The sequence below is a fragment of the Typha angustifolia genome, chromosome 14, assembly GCF_048772165.1.
Source record: "Typha angustifolia cultivar Huaian chromosome 14, ASM4877216v1, whole genome shotgun sequence".
Classification (NCBI taxonomy): domain Eukaryota; kingdom Viridiplantae; phylum Streptophyta; class Magnoliopsida; order Poales; family Typhaceae; genus Typha; species Typha angustifolia.
Genome location: NC_133252.1, coordinates 11,288,267 through 11,304,235, shown reverse-complemented (window position 1 = coordinate 11,304,235; position 15,969 = coordinate 11,288,267). Strand labels below are relative to the sequence as shown.

Below are 15,969 nucleotides of genomic sequence, written 5' to 3'. Positions count from 1 at the left end.
ACGCTAACGTTTTGTTCTTTTTCGTACCTTTTCCAACCACGCCAATTGGCAGGCGAAGAAACCCCTCTCCCGATTCCAACCAATTCTTCTTCTCTCCCACTCCAATCGCAAGAAGAACAAAAGAAAGAGCCAAAGACATACGCAACGCAATAGAAGCCAAAACTTGTGTACGAGAATTCCTACCCAAGTTTGAGAGAGAAAAACCAATATTTATCGGGTCGAGTAGCTTGATTATCCGAGGTGGGATGGGATTTTCCACCGATAACTTGAAGGGATTCTTATTGGCACTTCTATCCAGCGGATTCATCGGTGCCAGCTTCATCATCAAGAAGAAGGGCCTCCGCAAGGCTGCGGCTGCTTCTGGAGTCCGAGCCGGTCAGAATTCGTTCTAATTCTTGGCATTCTGTCGAAATTTTATCTTTTTATTGGTTAGATTATCATGTGGGTGACGGAATCTTTGAGTGCAGGTGTTGGTGGATATTCCTACCTTTTAGAGCCCCTTTGGTGGGTTGGCATGATCACAAGTAAGCTCCTTTTTACTTTCTTTGCGTTATTTTGGTTGGAATTAGCTTATTTATTCCTATTCTGAGTTAATCTGGGCTGAATCGCATGCGGGTAAGCAAAAATGTTCTTATTTGAAGCTATTGATAGGTTAATCACTCGATTACTGCTTGTTATTGTGGAATTTCGATTGCAGTATATATAATATTTACTCATATTACTACATGTGTAGGAGTTATGTGGACTTCATCTTGGTTAAATTTTGATTAAGCTAAATTACATTATAGTGATCGTTGGGGAGGTTGCGAATTTTATAGCATACGCCTTCGCCCCTGCAGTTCTTGTTACTCCTCTTGGTGCATTGAGTATTATTATTAGGTAACTCATATGTTGTGTATTCGACTTCATAATTTCAATTGCGGAAGTTAAGCTGATATTTGTTATGGTTCTGATGGAACTTCCTATATGTCTAGTGCTGTGTTGGCTCACTTTATTTTGAAAGAGAGATTACATGGCCTTGGTGTTCTGGGCTGTGTGATGTGTGTTGCTGGATCAGTAGTGATTGTTGTCCATGCACCACAAGAGAGAGAAATTACTTCAGTTCAGGAAATATGGAAATTGGCAACTCAGACTGGTAATCTTAGTTGCTTGCTTGACTTGTGACACAAATATGTTGGTTTATCATCTACTTTAGTGATTATCCAGTAAAGTGATTGTTTTTGCTTGATTGTTTTTCAGCTTTCTTGCTGTATGTGGCCTCAGTTATAGTGTTGGTGTTTGTGCTGGTTTTCCATTTTGCTCCACGGTATGGGCATTCAAATGTCCTAATTTTTACGGGCATTTGCTCATTGATGGGATCTCTCTCGGTAACATTTTCCTTTTCCATTCTTTTTTATCACATAAGTCTACTTTTCTATATTTATGCTCTATGAAACTGAAGAAACTTATTCTATATTCACCCGCGAATTTGAAGTCTGCTTTTACATATTAACTTGCTGTTATGCAGGTAATGAGTGTCAAAGCTCTGGGAACATCTCTAAAGCTGACTTTTGAGGGTACAAATCAGTTAATATATCCGGAAACATGGTTTTTCATGCTGGTAGTGCTCACATGTGTGATAACACAGATGAATTATCTTAACAAGGTTAGAGATAATTCATTAGTTATCTGGATTTAATAAGCTTCTAGTCGTGCTTTATGATAATGCTCAAATTATGATAATATTTTGTCTGTTTGAAAGGCATTTAGAACAACTTGTTTTCTGTAATAACTAGGTAACCTAAGTAGGAATAGTGAGAAGATAGTATTGTGCCTAATGTTATGTCAACCCTCAAGTAACTTGAATCTGGCATTCACTCATGGATTCTACAAGAATGACTAATTCTCTTTTTATTGAATCTTTTCTTATAATATCCTACTCTCTCATGGCATTTGTTTTGTGCAAACTGCCATTGAGATCAGCAATGGCGTCATGGTCATATCTGTTTAAATCAGCAAGAAACTTAACATCTGAATGCTGAAGTGCTGTGCCCATAACATTATCCAGCTTGGATCTCCTAGAGCATTATTTTCTTGCTTTGCTGTTTGAATTTTAACTAACTGTTGAAGGCATTTATCGTGATAAAAGATGATGAGTCTGAGAATTTTTTAATATTTGGTAAAAGCAAGATAACAACTTGATTATCATTTTTCTGAGGTCATTATATGACACAAAAGAGTGATACAATCATACAAAGTAAACTACAGAGAAAATTCATGAAGTGAAATTATTGAGCACAGTATAATAGGATGATGGTTGACAAGTTCTCAAATTGCACAGGGGTTCCAAGGCATATAGACCTAAAGGTTTAAACTTTAAAAGGTATGGCTTGGCAGCTAGGTAGGTTCTAGAACAATCTTCTAAAATTTTCTATCTATCTTATATGCGTCAATATATTATGTATTTATGTCCATACACATACACACAAAAAAAATATCTCACAGATTTATGGTCAATCATGGCACATGAGATGAAACAACCTCAGGTAGCATCTAAAGGACATTTGATCATCACCACAATTATTAAGGAACAAAGTTTGAGTATGTTTGCGATGCAAGAGTTCTGCAAGGTTTATTTTCAAGTGTAATGTGACTGCTGTTTTGCTAGGGTATTGGAGTAATTCACATGGTGGTTGGTAGCATTAAACATGAGAAAAGCAGAACAGATATCACACTCACTTAGTTAAGTCCTGTTTCAGGGACTCTAGAGAATTAATTCTGAAATTCTAGTCAATTAAATTGTCATGTTGTTAACCCTAAAGATTGTTATATCTCGATGTATTAGCAGCATTATGAAAAGGCAGAAAACACCACAACATGACCCACATATCATTGTTATCCACCCGATGAGCACTCTCCTTCAAGTTTATCTCCAATCTCGAAATATCATTTTGAGAAGTTGATGTTACTAGCATTAATTTTATTAATAACTAAGGGAAGTTGACTATGTCATGCCAAAGATAGGTTGATAATTTCTCAATGCAAGTCTAGTGGATGAGAGTGTTATTCATGCAAATTCAGGAAAGTTGGGGATCTGTTTATAAGAAGTTGAGGTTAATCGTTATCATATTTAGGTTACAATGACAAATAAACCAGAAATATGCCCTCACAGTAGAAATTCATGACTTATTTTTCCATATGTTTAAAGTTTCACCTGAAGTCTAAACCTCAAGATTGCTCCTCTTTGAAAAATATGCAGTTTTGAATCAAATGTGTCTGTGTAGTCCAACACCTATTGGATGTGCGCAATGTGTTCGTAGGCCACATCTGGAATGTTCTTTTTGACACTGGTATGCTAAGTCGTGCACTTATGCATCAGCACCTTTTATATGGTTCCCACATATATACAGAGATGGTTCTTTATTTTTTCAACATAAACCTCAAGTACTATCAAACATATTTTCTGCAAGTACTTCCTTTTTCTGATTTATTATAATAAACTTGAATCATTGCATTATCTGTGTGATACTTCTCTTGACATCTAACAAGCAGTGACACTTTAAATGGATGAATTAACTTATAGTCTTCGAATTTGAAGATCGGTTACTTAAATTTATAGTTATAAGTGCTTAGGTTGTAAATATTGCATCAATTTGTACCTATATGTTCCCTAAGGGATTATCTATATTATGGCACATTCTTTATGACCTATAACTCTATTAAGTGTATTAATGGTGTGTTAATATGTATTGTGCTCTTTCCTAAGAATGTCTGGAGGAAAGACCACAGCAAGATGCTTTAGGTGATTGAGAATCAAATTAGATCCATCAAGGAGTATGCTTTAATTGAGCACTATTTTTCAGTTAAAGCATACTCCTTGATGGATCACAGTGTTTCTAGTCTGTCTAAATGTATCCATGAGATCATTTAAGTATCATTAGTGATATGAAGCTGAGAACAGGTAACCTGCATAACCTCAATGAATTATTATCATTCAGGTTGCTTTTAGCAACTACTTTGAATTCATAGTAAGTGATAATGCTTCCAGTTTAGCTTTTTCTTGATATCAGCCATCCATTTCTGTATATAGCCATATCATGGCTTTACTCTCCTCAAGAGTTGATCAAGCTGTTTTTTCCCTTCTTTCTCCTCTAGAGTTATTGAAATTTTTTTATTCCTTCTTCTTCTAATTGCAGTTTAAATCTACCTCAAATTTTAGTACCAGCCTACGCAGTGCATGCATTCAAAAGAATTTCAATTTTCTGTGTATCTATCATGTGTTCCTCTTGTGGAATTACTTTATCATTTCATTTTGCAGGCTCTCGACACCTTTAATACTGCTATTGTTTCTCCAATATATTATGTGATGTTCACAACACTTACAATCCTTGCCAGTGTCATAATGTTCAAGGTACTACTAATAATGCTTGATTGCAAATATGCAACAGTGAAAAATTCTTGCTCAATGGTATACTATTCTATTGAATAGTATCCAATATTTGTAATTACGTCTATCTAATTCATTTGCAGATATTTTGTGGAATGAAAAATTTCCATGTATTCACCATCTGTGCCACAAGGACCAATCTCCTCCTCATGTGAAATATAAGTAAAGCACCATTATCATGATTAGTTGTTGTGCTGTAAAGGCTAATGCATTTACTCACCATAATAGGACCTACTGCACTTAGATCACCCATTTGAGCTTTCTGGTACATCACACTTAGAAGAGGCCTTACCATCAGTATGCCCATAAAATAGGATTTTGTGCAGCCTTGCTGGTAAGCATAGGCAGCATGTATATAAAGAATCCTGCATATCTCGTTAATTGCATAAAGGCCTATGATGAGTGGAACTATTATAATGAGCTGCTCTTAGTACTGCTAGAACTGACACACCTTAGGAAGATTTCTTAGATCTAGTGTTTATGAGGGTCCAAGTATAATTGAAGCATGCTCTACAAATTCCCAAAACATATTTTAGAAGATTTAGAAATATTCTTTACAACATATTAATTAACTTAAGAACTAAATGGAACTTCAAAAAGAAATTGTTAATTTCTCACCATGTGCTGATGCTTTCCCGAATCTACCATGTACGTGTTGGTACTGTACATTGTACTACTGTAGTAGAATATACATACATATTTTGTGACTTGCATGTTGCTACATATAAGAAGTGGATTCAGGGGAATGAGCTGAAAATGAATATTTGAACTACTACAAAAAATAAAGAGGATATTGGGTGGAAGAAATTAGGAGGGTTGTCCAATCTGTACATTACTCCCAGCTACTGCATCTGGTTGTGGCAGAAATTGGTGATCAGATATCAGTTCTGTTATGCTCATATACCATAATTGTGCCTAGGCGCCATCTAGAGTGTCATGTCCTCTAATTATATCTTTGTAATTTTTTTATCCTGCTGCTCGAGATTTTCAAGTTCTTAGTACTAGGATTTCCTTTTGCTGCCTCTTGGGTGGGTTATAAAGAATCACAACTAAATCAATATATGGCAACTCAAGTTTTAATGCTGTTGCAGGATTGGGATGGACAAAGTATGGGAAACATCATTTCTGAAATTTGTGGCTTCATTGTTGTATTATCCGGAACCATCCTATTGCATGTCACAAAGGACTACGAGAGGAGTCCCTCTAGAAGTGAGTAGTATTCTGGTTCTCATACTCAAGTTATTCCCTTCTCATACTGGCCCTTCTTTCAACTCAGCTCCTTTTCTACTGTTTGTGATTTTACTTTTACAAATGTGTAGGTATGTATGCGCCATTATCGCCGTCCTTGACTGCGAGACTCTCTAGTGGAAATGGGGAGTTATTGAAGCATGTTGAGGATGAGATGACTTCTTCTCAAGATTTTTATGCTTAAGAAGACATGAGCTTTAGTGAAGTGTCATTGAGTTACGCCAAAAGCATCTGGTAGTATTAAGATCACAACTGAAGCTTCCAACCTACTGATTCAATTGAACAGGGTCTCTAGCAAACAACGAACTGATCACAAGGAAGGACTCAGAGTTCAAACTGTGAAGATGCCTTAGCAGCTTTGTGTATAAGTTCTTGGTGTGAGGAAGAATGTCGGCTTTGAGCCTTTGATCTCCAACAATGTACAGTGTGTAGTGGCATTCGGATGACTCGGTGATTTTTAAAGAATGTTGATAGAAAACTTTTATTCTTCTCTCCTTACATGGGAAATCAAATCATTGGTATTACTTAGCCTAGCATTTTACAAACTCTATTAAAAAAAATTTGTTGGTTATGCCAAGGAAATTTTTATCCACAGGTTCTTTATTTATTGTGTTCTTCTGAGAGAGGATTTATTTTCCTACAGTTGGTATGTGCATAATGCAACATGGAAAGATTCTTGGCCACTTGCTGCAGATATTCCTTTTGATAGCTTTCCCTCAACCTGTCTTTACTAATCATAGTATTGCCAAGAAATATATATGCACACACTTATCCAGCCTATCATATTCTTATCCATTCTCTCATCACCCAAAATTGTCCAATTCACACAAGTACATTGCACATATACTAGCATATAATTAAGAAGGGTCCCCTCAAGGTACAAACATATAGCTCTGTCATACCTATCCCCATTAATGGGGGCTTTCATTATTTTATTCTTTGTCTTGTGCTAGATTAGATATTTGAACAGTCCCCTTAAGATACCAAACAATACAATCATACAGCACCTTATAATATGTCAAGTGGGTGCACAGATCAATGCAAATGCTTAGGTTGGCCACCACCCCATCTATTATGTCAAGATTGCAACATGAGAAGTGATGATGTCTAATATTTGTATCTTTCCAATCTTATTATGAAAGAGAGCATCTACAGAAGAAAAGCTTATTATCCTATTAGGAACAAGAAAATTAGAGAGAAGGCAATGTGGATAAGATTTAGATAAGTAACAAACTCCTCCATTCCTAAGTAGATAAAGAGTCACATCAACACAACGTAATTGATGTGATGCGTAATTGAGAGAGGAGTTGGCCTAAAATAGAAAACAAAAGAGAGGACAAATGACAGGATTAACATATAATTGTACGATAAAGTCCAACCCCTCAAGCCATAATCAAGTTTAAGTATTACTTTCCTTCGTGACAGCAAAGTTTTGACATGAATCACGACACTTAATAATTGCTGCATCCAATTTGATAAGATGTCAAACCGTATCGATTCATTTAATCAACAAAACTTTTTTAAAAATCATTTTTTTCTTTTAAAAGAAAAAATCTACTTTAAGATCCAATTAAATGAGTTTGCCACCCTAAAATTAAATTACAGAATATTACCAAACTCGTGGCGTGTCGGCATCCAGCATTTGGACCGCCACGTGGATATTTTCCTTTCCATAGCCTGTTTCTTTTGAGGGTTATCTGAAATCCCTACTGTAGGGAGCTCCGACCATAGCCAGTCAGAGGCCGCCAAGTACCCGTACTGTAATAAATTCCTCCACGCGAGGAGTCGGATTCCAGTCCTCTGTAGCACAAACATTCTAGAACACGCAGTTCTTTACGTATACAACTCAACAGACGAACTCCAGCCGTAATTGACACTGATCTCTCTTTAATCTTGACAAGAGGAATCTTCCAAGAGGGCAAGAGGAGAATAGATTCTCGAAGGGTAATCATTGTATAATATCCTATTCATGCTTTGATTACTTCTTTGTATCAATATCTTATGCAAATGGATTCATCTTTCTTTTTCTAGCTCTCTGTTGTTTAGTGCCCAATTGGGTTTGGGTGTTGGTTGTCTCCAGGTTGGTGGTGGTGTGTTTGTGTGTGGGGATTTGCGGTTTGTTTGTTTGCATCCAGGAGAAGTAGAGAAAAGTAGGCGTTTTGTTTTGGAAGAGGAGAGGAGAAGGGGGAAGGGATGGCGATGCCATGGGGCTTGGCAGTGTACATAATGAACATGGTGTGGATTGTATTGGACGATTGGATTTCGTCGTGCGTCACCGTCGCCGACGAGATCGCCCGCGCCCTTCGGACCGGCGACATCGGCCCCTTTCCGGTTGGATGATCCTTGTTTCCGATCAATTCCAGCTTCTGTTTAGGTATCACCACTATTCTTTGTCTATTTCAATTTCTGAGTGATGGTTTTGCTTAATTGTGAAGTTTGAATCACCTATTAGATCCACCTTGAATGGTTGATGCTATAATTCTGATCAATTTCAGCAAAAAGCTCTGTTTTCTTTTTCTTTCTTTTCTGCAGATTATGCTTGAGTGTTTAGTGGACTTGATGAATTAATGCATGATGTGTGATATTCTTAGAAATTGTTGGTTGGAATCTGTGCAAGCTTCACCTTGAAGTAAAGTGGAACTTGTGTAGAGATGTTAGCATGGCAAGATTTGACCAAATTCTGGAAGAATTGGATTGAAAATATTATGGAATCCCTCTGTTATTGAGCCAAGAATGAGGAGATAACTTAACTTGCTCATACTGATGCACATTGTTAATAGCTGCAAGCATGTTAGGAATAGAATGTGAATTTTACAACTTGTAGCTCTCTTTACTTCATTAGTTTCAGTCATTACATTTCATTTCCGCATTATATGAGTCGAATTGAAACTTTAGATCGAATAATAAACCGATATATGCACTCAAATACAATTTTCATCCTTCACTTTTTCGTATCTCTTTTGGTTTTGTTACTCATTTATCCACATGTTTGCAAAACTAATTTGCAAAACTGATTAAAAATTTTCCCTATGAGTTCTTGTCAAAATTCTCTATTACTCACCTTGGTCAGAAAAATGAAATGGTAGATATGCTGAATTGCTCTAATTCTGAAGCGCGTAAACTTAATTTAGCCACTTTTATTGTAATCGCAGAAGGCGACAGTCAGTCGATTCAGCTTGGATTTCTTGTATAGCTTCATCTTTTAGAGAAACAACAGTGAAGAAATGTAGACATTGTTCATAGATCTTTTAATCCTGAAGACAGAGGAGGTCAGCAATGGTGTTCCACTCCTTTTTTGTTCATTGTGTGGGCACTCATAAAGTGACTCCATAATAATTCAAGAATTGGCAGGCATGTTCTTGATTCTTTTTTTTTTTTCCTATTGGAAGTGTTTGGCCATGTTGGAAATTTTTTATTCTATGTTGTATTAACTTCTCAAAATAAAATAGATTGTGAAGCAAATATCCAATAGCTTTTTATACATGGAGATGTAATCAATTGATGTTGGAGCAATCAATTTGAGCTTTTAATGTTGGTTTCTTAATTTTGAGATGAGATAAAGAAATTATGTGTGATTTATGTCGTCAAGTATGTTACCTAGTAAATTAATCCAGTAAATAGTACTGTCATACTATTAAAAAAAAAGACATTGTCAAAAGCAATCAATTCAGAAAATGGAGACATATATATATATATATATATATTTTTTTTTTTTTGGATAATCTTTGTCTAACACTCATTTGTCTCAATCCATGGTAGCTAGTAGCAGTGCTGTCAATTTAGCCAGTTGTTCACAAATAATTCTTCGGTTCAAAATTTTATTCGAGATTAGTTTGCTTCATTTAAAAAATGATGTATTCTAACCAATAGATTGAGATTTAATAGTTTATATCTTTAGTTTTTCACTTGGCTTGCCATCGAATTGAACCAAGAATGAGCTAATATTTTTGCTTATCTTGTTCCAGATAAATTTAATTTTGAGGTAAGTATGAGAGTTTTTTTTTTCTTATCAATATAGATTGTCACTTAAAATTATTATTAAATGAAGCCTAATTTACTGTAGTCGTAATAAAAACGCTAAACTGCTCAGCGTGTTTATCGTCAGATATTTTTTATCTTAACTATCGAAAGATTAAATTAAAAAAATTTATATACATAAAACATTGATTATTTTAATATTTTAGGACCAGATAAAAATACTGAACTGAATAACATTTTTTGATTGAAGATAAAATATTAAACTAGCCAGTATTTTTATTAGGGCTATAATAAATTATATTATTTTGGTAATAAGTTTGAATAATTTATTTTGATAAAAATAAATTATAATTTGGTTAAAAAGAAAACTCAGTCAATTTTCACACGATAGAATATTTTAAAATATTTATGAGGCGATAAAATAGTGGACATGTGTACATTGCGTTTGTTAGCTTATGATTAATCCGCCGGACATAATAAAGAAACTATCAAAATAAATAAAAACAAATAAAAAAGTAGTTATCGTCATTCTATCGGGTCGGATTCGTATAATGTTACCGGGCCGGATTGTCTCGGCTCCTAGTTCATTAGTTCGTGCCGTTCACATGTTTCTCTTGTCGATCGAGAGAGAGAGAGATGGAGGAGGGGTGCTGCTTGAGCTCGATGGTGGATCACGGGAGTGTGGAGAGCCACCGGTACTTCTTGGCTCGCCGCACGCTCCTCGAGATGCTCCGTGACCGGGGGTACGCCGTCGACGCCGCCGAAATCGACCGCAGCCTCGCCGACTTCCGGGCGTGGTGGGAGGAGAAGCCCGACCTCGAACACCTCGCCTTCAGCTCCCATCTCCTCTCCGATTCCTCCAAGGAGGTGTCGTTCTCTCTCGGCTCTGCCGCTTTCTTCTTGCTTCTCGCTTCAATTTGTTGTTACGCCGTAGAAACCCCGCACAAAGAACCCTAGTTATTCTGTTCCGCAATGGAGGAGCTAGGAGGGAAGTAGGGCAGGAGATTGGGAGAGAAACGGAGATAAATGAATTAAGGGTTTCAGTCTTCTATTGTATAGGCCCTAGGATATGGGAATCCCGAATTGATGCTTATTCCATGTTCGCTCTACAAGATAGCTCTTTCTCAATTCGGCAGTGGAATCGCAATCATCAGCAAGAAAAAGAAGAGAGAAAGAAACTATCTTCTTATTTTGGTTACTCGAACACTATGAGGTCTCACTTATGTTTTGCTTTAGGTACATGCTATATTTTGCGGAACTGACCCTGTCAAGTTGGCAACGATACGTGATATTTATTCTCGGTTTAGCAAGGAAAACTTGAGTCGATTAATTGTTGTCTTACAAAGCAAAATGACATCCAAAGCTCGAGAGGCCATCAAAGATATTTCCAAATTTAAGATAGAGACGTTTCAAGTAAGTGTTCCGTTCAAATTGTAGATAATTTTTTTTTTCTTATCCCTTTAATTTATAACTTTTCTCCAAGGAAAAGAAGTGGCTCCACCATGCTTACTTGCATTTTGCATTTTACTCTCGTATGGAAGCCATTCATCATTTGCGCATTCTTAAACCGGTCGGCTGTGTAAAACCATTTTGCTTGTATAAAGTAAAGTCCACAGTTTGTAAAACCATTTTGCGGCTTTGTTTCTTAATTCAAGTCCTGATTATGTAAGTACAGGGGATTGTCAATGTGTAAACACGGTAACTGAGTTTATTGTCAATGAGTAGCAATATTTTCAGATTCGTTGAACCCATACTTTATAATAGAGCAAACTGAACAATCTACTTATTCTCTTTCTAAAGCAACAAGGATGTTCTTGAACTTGCAATGTCAACATTTATCTCCTATTACCTGTTAAACCGTCTCAGTTGAACTCCTCACCATTTTTACCCATATATATTCGGTAAGCCTTCTCAATTTCAGATCACTGACTTGCTGGTCAACATCACGAAGCATGTTCTGATGCCAAGGCATGACGTACTAACAACAGAAGAGAAAGACAATCTTTTGAAGAAGTATAGCGTGGAGGATAAGCAGGTATGATGGTTTTGAGTTTATAGATTCTAGAACAAACATTAGAATTTAAAGCTGATTATTTGTGTACCTTTAAGTGGAAGCTTTATATTATCTTCTCCATTTGTAAGAAAATAGATAAATACTATACCAAAAGGAGGATAGCTTCTTTTTACCTTGCATAACTGTGCCACCAATTATGTCGACAGCATAGTTTGAGATCTTTTATATTCGAAGAAAATCATCATTTGCCCTGTTCCTATTAAGATGTTCTAGAATTTCCAAGTTATTGTACCTCTACAACCATTATGGATACTCTAACTCTTCTACTATTACAGATACTATCATGTCAGCATGGCATCAAATGTCAGAGTCAATTGCATTCAATTTCAGCCTAGTGATCAATCTCTCTCTAGCAAGATGATTCGTTATATCCAGCCTTTTATGCATAGCAAACCATGAAAAGCACTGAACTGAGAAGTTAATGCATGCCGTGTTTCCTTATTTAACTGTTTCAACTATGAAATATCATGGCAACTCCTTTTCTTTTCCCTTTTTTGAGAGTGGGATCTTATGACATCCAAAGTAAGCCATTAGGTGCCATTGGGAATCAATTCTGGGAATGGTTATATTGGCCTGGTCCTTTAACCAGCTGATTGCATACCGATGGTGTCAACACAACCCTGTTATTTCCTTTTGTATCTCATTTCTTAGAACCATTTTTACAGTAATTTTTTTTTCGGAATTGGTAGTTCTTTCATTTAAATCAAGGTTCTTCAGAACAGAAATCAAAAGTGATTGTCAAATTTAAAATTCAGAATCTTTCTACTTTTCTTTTATAAATGCTGCCAATCTAGTTGTTAGATAGTTTGTGTTCATCTTGACTTGGTCTTCAATATTGCCGAAAGTTGAATATCCTCTCCTGGCTCCAGTATAATTGAGCAGGTTATCTCTTGACAAGTCCTGGAGGTACTTAGCAGTTCAGAATTCTTTTCTTCAAGTTGCTAAATATTTTGTTTTATTGCCCTTCAGCTTCCTCGGATGCTTGAGACTGATGCCATTGCTCGATACTACGGCCTCGAGAAGGGAACAGTTGTGAAAGTTTCATACGATGGAGAGCTTACTGGATCCCATGTCACTTACCGCTGTGTTTTGTAGTGCCTATATGACTAACTGGTGTAACTAATGGCTACTTGTGTTCTGAATAGTGATAGTTTTTGGGTTACATTTACCATGTCACTTTCTATATTCTTCTCTCTCAGAAATCTTCTACCAGAGTGAAACTAATACACTGTAATATTAATAACTATATCGTCTCTGCTGAAAGTGGGAAATTCTCAGATCATAGAAAACGCTCATGTGGATTGATTCTTGAACCTAAAACCTTCTAGACGATATGGGAGTCACGTTTCTAATGATGTACTCACTTTCCTCCTCCCTCTCCAAAAGGTTGACTGCAGTAAGTGCGTGCTCTTTCAAGTTTCTATAACTGATGATTAATGGAGACTATGTTCATTGGATGAGATCAGAATGCAATAAATGAGCACATAACTTACAGCAAATATTGCAAAGTGAAAACGTACGAGTCAAAAGGAAAGACCTGCAAAAAGAACCCGTCGTTGTTCATTTCCATGCACCTGAAACAGAATGTGAATAATACCAAGCGTTACACTCATAAGAAAGGTCGGTTTCATTTTCTAGGAAGAAGACATAGGATGATGCATCACTATATATATATTAGCCTTAGAGGATAAGTATAGAGAGATTAAAAATGGCTACACTTAGCGTTCCTGAGCCTGTTCCTTCCTCTATTGAAGATGCTGAGAATCTTAGGAAGGCATTTCAAGGTCTCTCTCTCTCTCTCTGTTTGTGTGTGTGTGTGTATTTTTTAATTTGTAGATGTATCTTTCAAAATATTTGGTTTGGCATACTTCATAATTTTTTAAATTTCTTTTGTATGGATACTTCTCAAATTTAACAAACCATAATGATTTCATTCTATATTAAAAAACAAAAAAATACTTTCATTCTTATTTTCTTTCATATTTCTTTCTTTTTGTCTACTAAATTACAAGCTTTTAAATAATCTATAGGTGTTGAAAAATAACCTAAATGGTATCCGTACAAAATCCATGAGCAGGGGATCGAGGGGTATCCATGCAAAAAGCTTTTCTTCTCACAATTTTTAATTCGATCCCTGCATTTAGAAACATGTCAAGAAACCTTTGCATTTTCCACTGAATGAGCAGGATATAAACAGATAAGATTGTAAATAGTGAAAATGCATAATAAACATATAAGTGACAAAAGCTATGTAGTATTTAAATCGATAGAATTAAAGCTATGTATCCAATCAACTATAGTATATTAGCTTATAACTCCAGATTAATGCTAGTTGCTTAAGCTTTGTTCACCATGATGGAAGCAGTTAGAATTGCCTACTTGTTTATCAAAACTAAAGGAAAATTTTCATTTTTCTACTATAAGCTCTATAGTTTATGTATTTCATTTCTCTGAAGATCATACTTGTACTACTACTTCGTATATTTCTATATTTCTCTTATGAATTCTTCAGCACTAGTTTGCTCATGTTTTCAGACTATGTGAACAAAGAACTTTTGATTTCTTGATCCCAGGATGGGGGACAGATGAGAAGGCAGTGATTGCTATTTTAGCACACAGAGATGCAGCTCAGAGAAAGGAAATTATGTTGGCCTACGAAGAAAAATACAACGAAAATTTCATCAAGCGGCTCGAATCAGAACTGTCTGGAGATTTTGAGGTATCTATCTATGTAATGTTAAATATGTTATCTTCTTCTACATGTTACATTTCATAACCTTCCCAGCCTGCAATTTTTTCAATCTTATGACTGCTTATATTATCAATTTTTTTTTGTTATCCAGAGGGCAGTCTATCGCTGGATGTTCGAACCGATTGAGCGCGAAGCGATCATGGCTAATATTGCAGTGAAGAGCAAGACTGCCGATTACCAAGTTATCATAGAAATAGCATGTGTGAATTCACCTAATGATCTTTTGGCAGTGAAGCAAGCCTACCAAATGCGCTATAAACGCTCGCTGGAAGAAGATATTGCTTCTCATACTAGTGGAGATTTCCGCAGGGTATGCTTTTCAGGAAATTTTCATCAGACGCATTGCTTTTTTCTGAATCTTGGATTTTGAATGAATGCAGCTCCTGTTTGCATTGATGAGCACATACCGTTACGATGGCGAGGAGGTTAATGCTAACTTGGCTAAATCTGAGGCTAAGATTCTTCATGATGCTATCACAAAGGGTACCTATAACCATGAGGAAGTCATTAGAATCTTGTGCACTAGAAGCAAGGCACAGCTCAATGCTACGTTTAATCACTTCAAAGATGAATATGGGATTTCCATCACTAAGGTGAGATACTAATTACTTGCATTCTGAATCAAACATATGGCTAACTAATTTTCCAATATGGCTAGGCCTTGTCTTGTGAAACTCCTAATGATTTTGCGCTAGCACTGCGATCAGCAATTCGATGCATTGCCGATCCTCATAAATACTTTGTGAAGGTGAACAGATATGAATTGGATTTTTCAGAGTTCTCCTCATCATTCTTACACAATCTTTACTAATTTATGTATGTTATTAGGTTCTGCGCAATGCACTGAACAAATCTGGCACAGATGAGGATGCACTCACTCGCGTTATCGTCATGCATGCGGAGAAAGATTTTAAGGAAATTAAGGAGAGATTTGAGAAAAGATCTAATGCTACTCTTGAGCATGCAATAGGCAAGGAGACTTCAGGGGATTACAAGGCATTCCTTCTTGCTTTAGTAGGGAATAACTGAACAGTGTTTCCTATTTCCCTCCATTTGCATTGCTACCTGTCTTTCTTAGTTATTTCCTCTAGTTTAATAGTGTGTCAAAGAACTCAAAAGATTGGATGGAGTTGTTGGTCTCGAGACAATGTCTTGTTCCTGTGTTGGTCATTAGTTTTATAGTTCTTCTTGTCATCAATGTTAATGTTTGCTTGTTACATTGAATCAAATCACCTTTCAAGTGTCAGCTTAGATCGTTCATCAGATCTCTGAAGATTCTCTAGCAAGACTTTCAGCATTGGCTTTCATAGTCATTAAATTTTGGGCTAAGAACATCTAGACCCCATGAATTATTATCCATTTTTTTTATGGATACTTTGACCGCATTGACTATCTAATGGTGTTGTGACAATCATGTGATATTTTTTTTTATTAAGAAATTTAAACAAACACTTAATAGAAGGAGTCCAGATATAATTATTCCCAAACTCT

General features: G+C 36.1%; 4 protein-coding genes across 8 annotated transcripts; all 4 read left to right on the top strand.

Moving 5' to 3' along the window:
- Positions 1 to 6,287, top strand: LOC140775398 (probable magnesium transporter NIPA3). Of its 2 annotated transcripts, XM_073118663.1 has the most exons (9): positions 8 to 375; positions 468 to 524; positions 789 to 879; positions 975 to 1,135; positions 1,240 to 1,367; positions 1,508 to 1,645; positions 4,298 to 4,390; positions 5,518 to 5,635; positions 5,746 to 6,287. In XM_073118663.1, exons 1-9 carry the CDS (start codon positions 246 to 248, stop codon positions 5,856 to 5,858), a joined length of 1,029 nt encoding a protein of 342 aa, XP_072974764.1. In that variant the 5' UTR covers positions 8 to 245; the 3' UTR covers positions 5,859 to 6,287. The 2 variants fall into 2 exon arrangements, with proteins under 2 accessions (XP_072974765.1, XP_072974764.1); XM_073118664.1 differs by lacking the exons at positions 4,298 to 4,390; positions 5,518 to 5,635; positions 5,746 to 6,287 and adding an exon at positions 3,239 to 3,329 and having other exon boundaries at positions 1 to 375.
- A 1,146-nt stretch (positions 6,288 to 7,433) lies between these two features.
- On the top strand, positions 7,434 to 9,218 carry LOC140776011 (uncharacterized). Of its 3 annotated transcripts, none has more exons than XM_073119548.1 (3): positions 7,434 to 7,618; positions 7,706 to 8,048; positions 8,827 to 9,218. In XM_073119548.1, exon 2 carries the CDS (start codon positions 7,868 to 7,870, stop codon positions 8,012 to 8,014), a length of 147 nt encoding a protein of 48 aa, XP_072975649.1. In that variant the 5' UTR covers positions 7,434 to 7,618; positions 7,706 to 7,867; the 3' UTR covers positions 8,015 to 8,048; positions 8,827 to 9,218. The 3 variants fall into 3 exon arrangements, with proteins under 3 accessions (XP_072975649.1, XP_072975647.1, XP_072975648.1); XM_073119546.1 differs by having other exon boundaries at positions 7,435 to 7,618; positions 7,755 to 8,048; XM_073119547.1 differs by lacking the exon at positions 7,434 to 7,618 and having other exon boundaries at positions 7,639 to 8,048.
- Positions 9,219 to 10,091: 873 nt separating this feature from the next.
- Positions 10,092 to 13,039, top strand: LOC140775539 (DNA-directed RNA polymerase V subunit 5A-like). Its single transcript, XM_073118896.1, has 4 exons — positions 10,092 to 10,519; positions 10,889 to 11,065; positions 11,574 to 11,687; positions 12,696 to 13,039. The coding sequence occupies exons 1-4, from the start codon at positions 10,289 to 10,291 to the stop codon at positions 12,819 to 12,821; spliced, it is 648 nt and encodes a 215-aa protein (XP_072974997.1). The 5' UTR covers positions 10,092 to 10,288; the 3' UTR covers positions 12,822 to 13,039.
- A 380-nt stretch (positions 13,040 to 13,419) lies between these two features.
- On the top strand, positions 13,420 to 15,724 carry LOC140775538 (annexin-like protein RJ4). 2 transcript variants are annotated; one of them, XM_073118894.1, is made up of 6 exons: positions 13,420 to 13,510; positions 14,300 to 14,445; positions 14,570 to 14,788; positions 14,859 to 15,071; positions 15,137 to 15,226; positions 15,307 to 15,724. In XM_073118894.1, the coding sequence occupies exons 1-6, from the start codon at positions 13,435 to 13,437 to the stop codon at positions 15,505 to 15,507; spliced, it is 945 nt and encodes a 314-aa protein (XP_072974995.1). In that variant the 5' UTR covers positions 13,420 to 13,434; the 3' UTR covers positions 15,508 to 15,724. The 2 variants fall into 2 exon arrangements, with proteins under 2 accessions (XP_072974995.1, XP_072974996.1); XM_073118895.1 differs by lacking the exon at positions 13,420 to 13,510 and adding an exon at positions 14,012 to 14,204.
- The last annotated feature ends 245 nt before the right edge of the window (positions 15,725 to 15,969 follow it).

What these genes read in the sequence shown, in the direction of transcription:
- LOC140775398 (XM_073118663.1), top strand. Translation starts at nt 246, where the DNA reads ATGGGATTTTCCACCGATAACTTGAAGGGATTCTTATTGGCACTTCTA. An exon ending in GAAATTGGCAACTCAGACTG is followed by an intron (nt 1,136 to 1,239) that starts GTAATCTTAGTT and finishes ATTGTTTTTCAG; the next exon opens with CTTTCTTGCTGTATGTGGCC. An exon ending in CCAGTGTCATAATGTTCAAG is followed by an intron (nt 4,391 to 5,517) that starts GTACTACTAATA and finishes ATGCTGTTGCAG; the next exon opens with GATTGGGATGGACAAAGTAT.
- LOC140776011 (XM_073119548.1), top strand. Translation starts at nt 7,868, where the DNA reads ATGGCGATGCCATGGGGCTTGGCAGTGTACATAATGAACATGGTGTGG.
- LOC140775539 (XM_073118896.1), top strand. Translation starts at nt 10,289, where the DNA reads ATGGAGGAGGGGTGCTGCTTGAGCTCGATGGTGGATCACGGGAGTGTG. An exon ending in TCTCCGATTCCTCCAAGGAG is followed by an intron (nt 10,520 to 10,888) that starts GTGTCGTTCTCT and finishes GTTTTGCTTTAG; the next exon opens with GTACATGCTATATTTTGCGG. An exon ending in ATAGCGTGGAGGATAAGCAG is followed by an intron (nt 11,688 to 12,695) that starts GTATGATGGTTT and finishes ATTGCCCTTCAG; the next exon opens with CTTCCTCGGATGCTTGAGAC.
- LOC140775538 (XM_073118894.1), top strand. Translation starts at nt 13,435, where the DNA reads ATGGCTACACTTAGCGTTCCTGAGCCTGTTCCTTCCTCTATTGAAGAT. An exon ending in AACTGTCTGGAGATTTTGAG is followed by an intron (nt 14,446 to 14,569) that starts GTATCTATCTAT and finishes TTTGTTATCCAG; the next exon opens with AGGGCAGTCTATCGCTGGAT. An exon ending in CTCATAAATACTTTGTGAAG is followed by an intron (nt 15,227 to 15,306) that starts GTGAACAGATAT and finishes GTATGTTATTAG; the next exon opens with GTTCTGCGCAATGCACTGAA.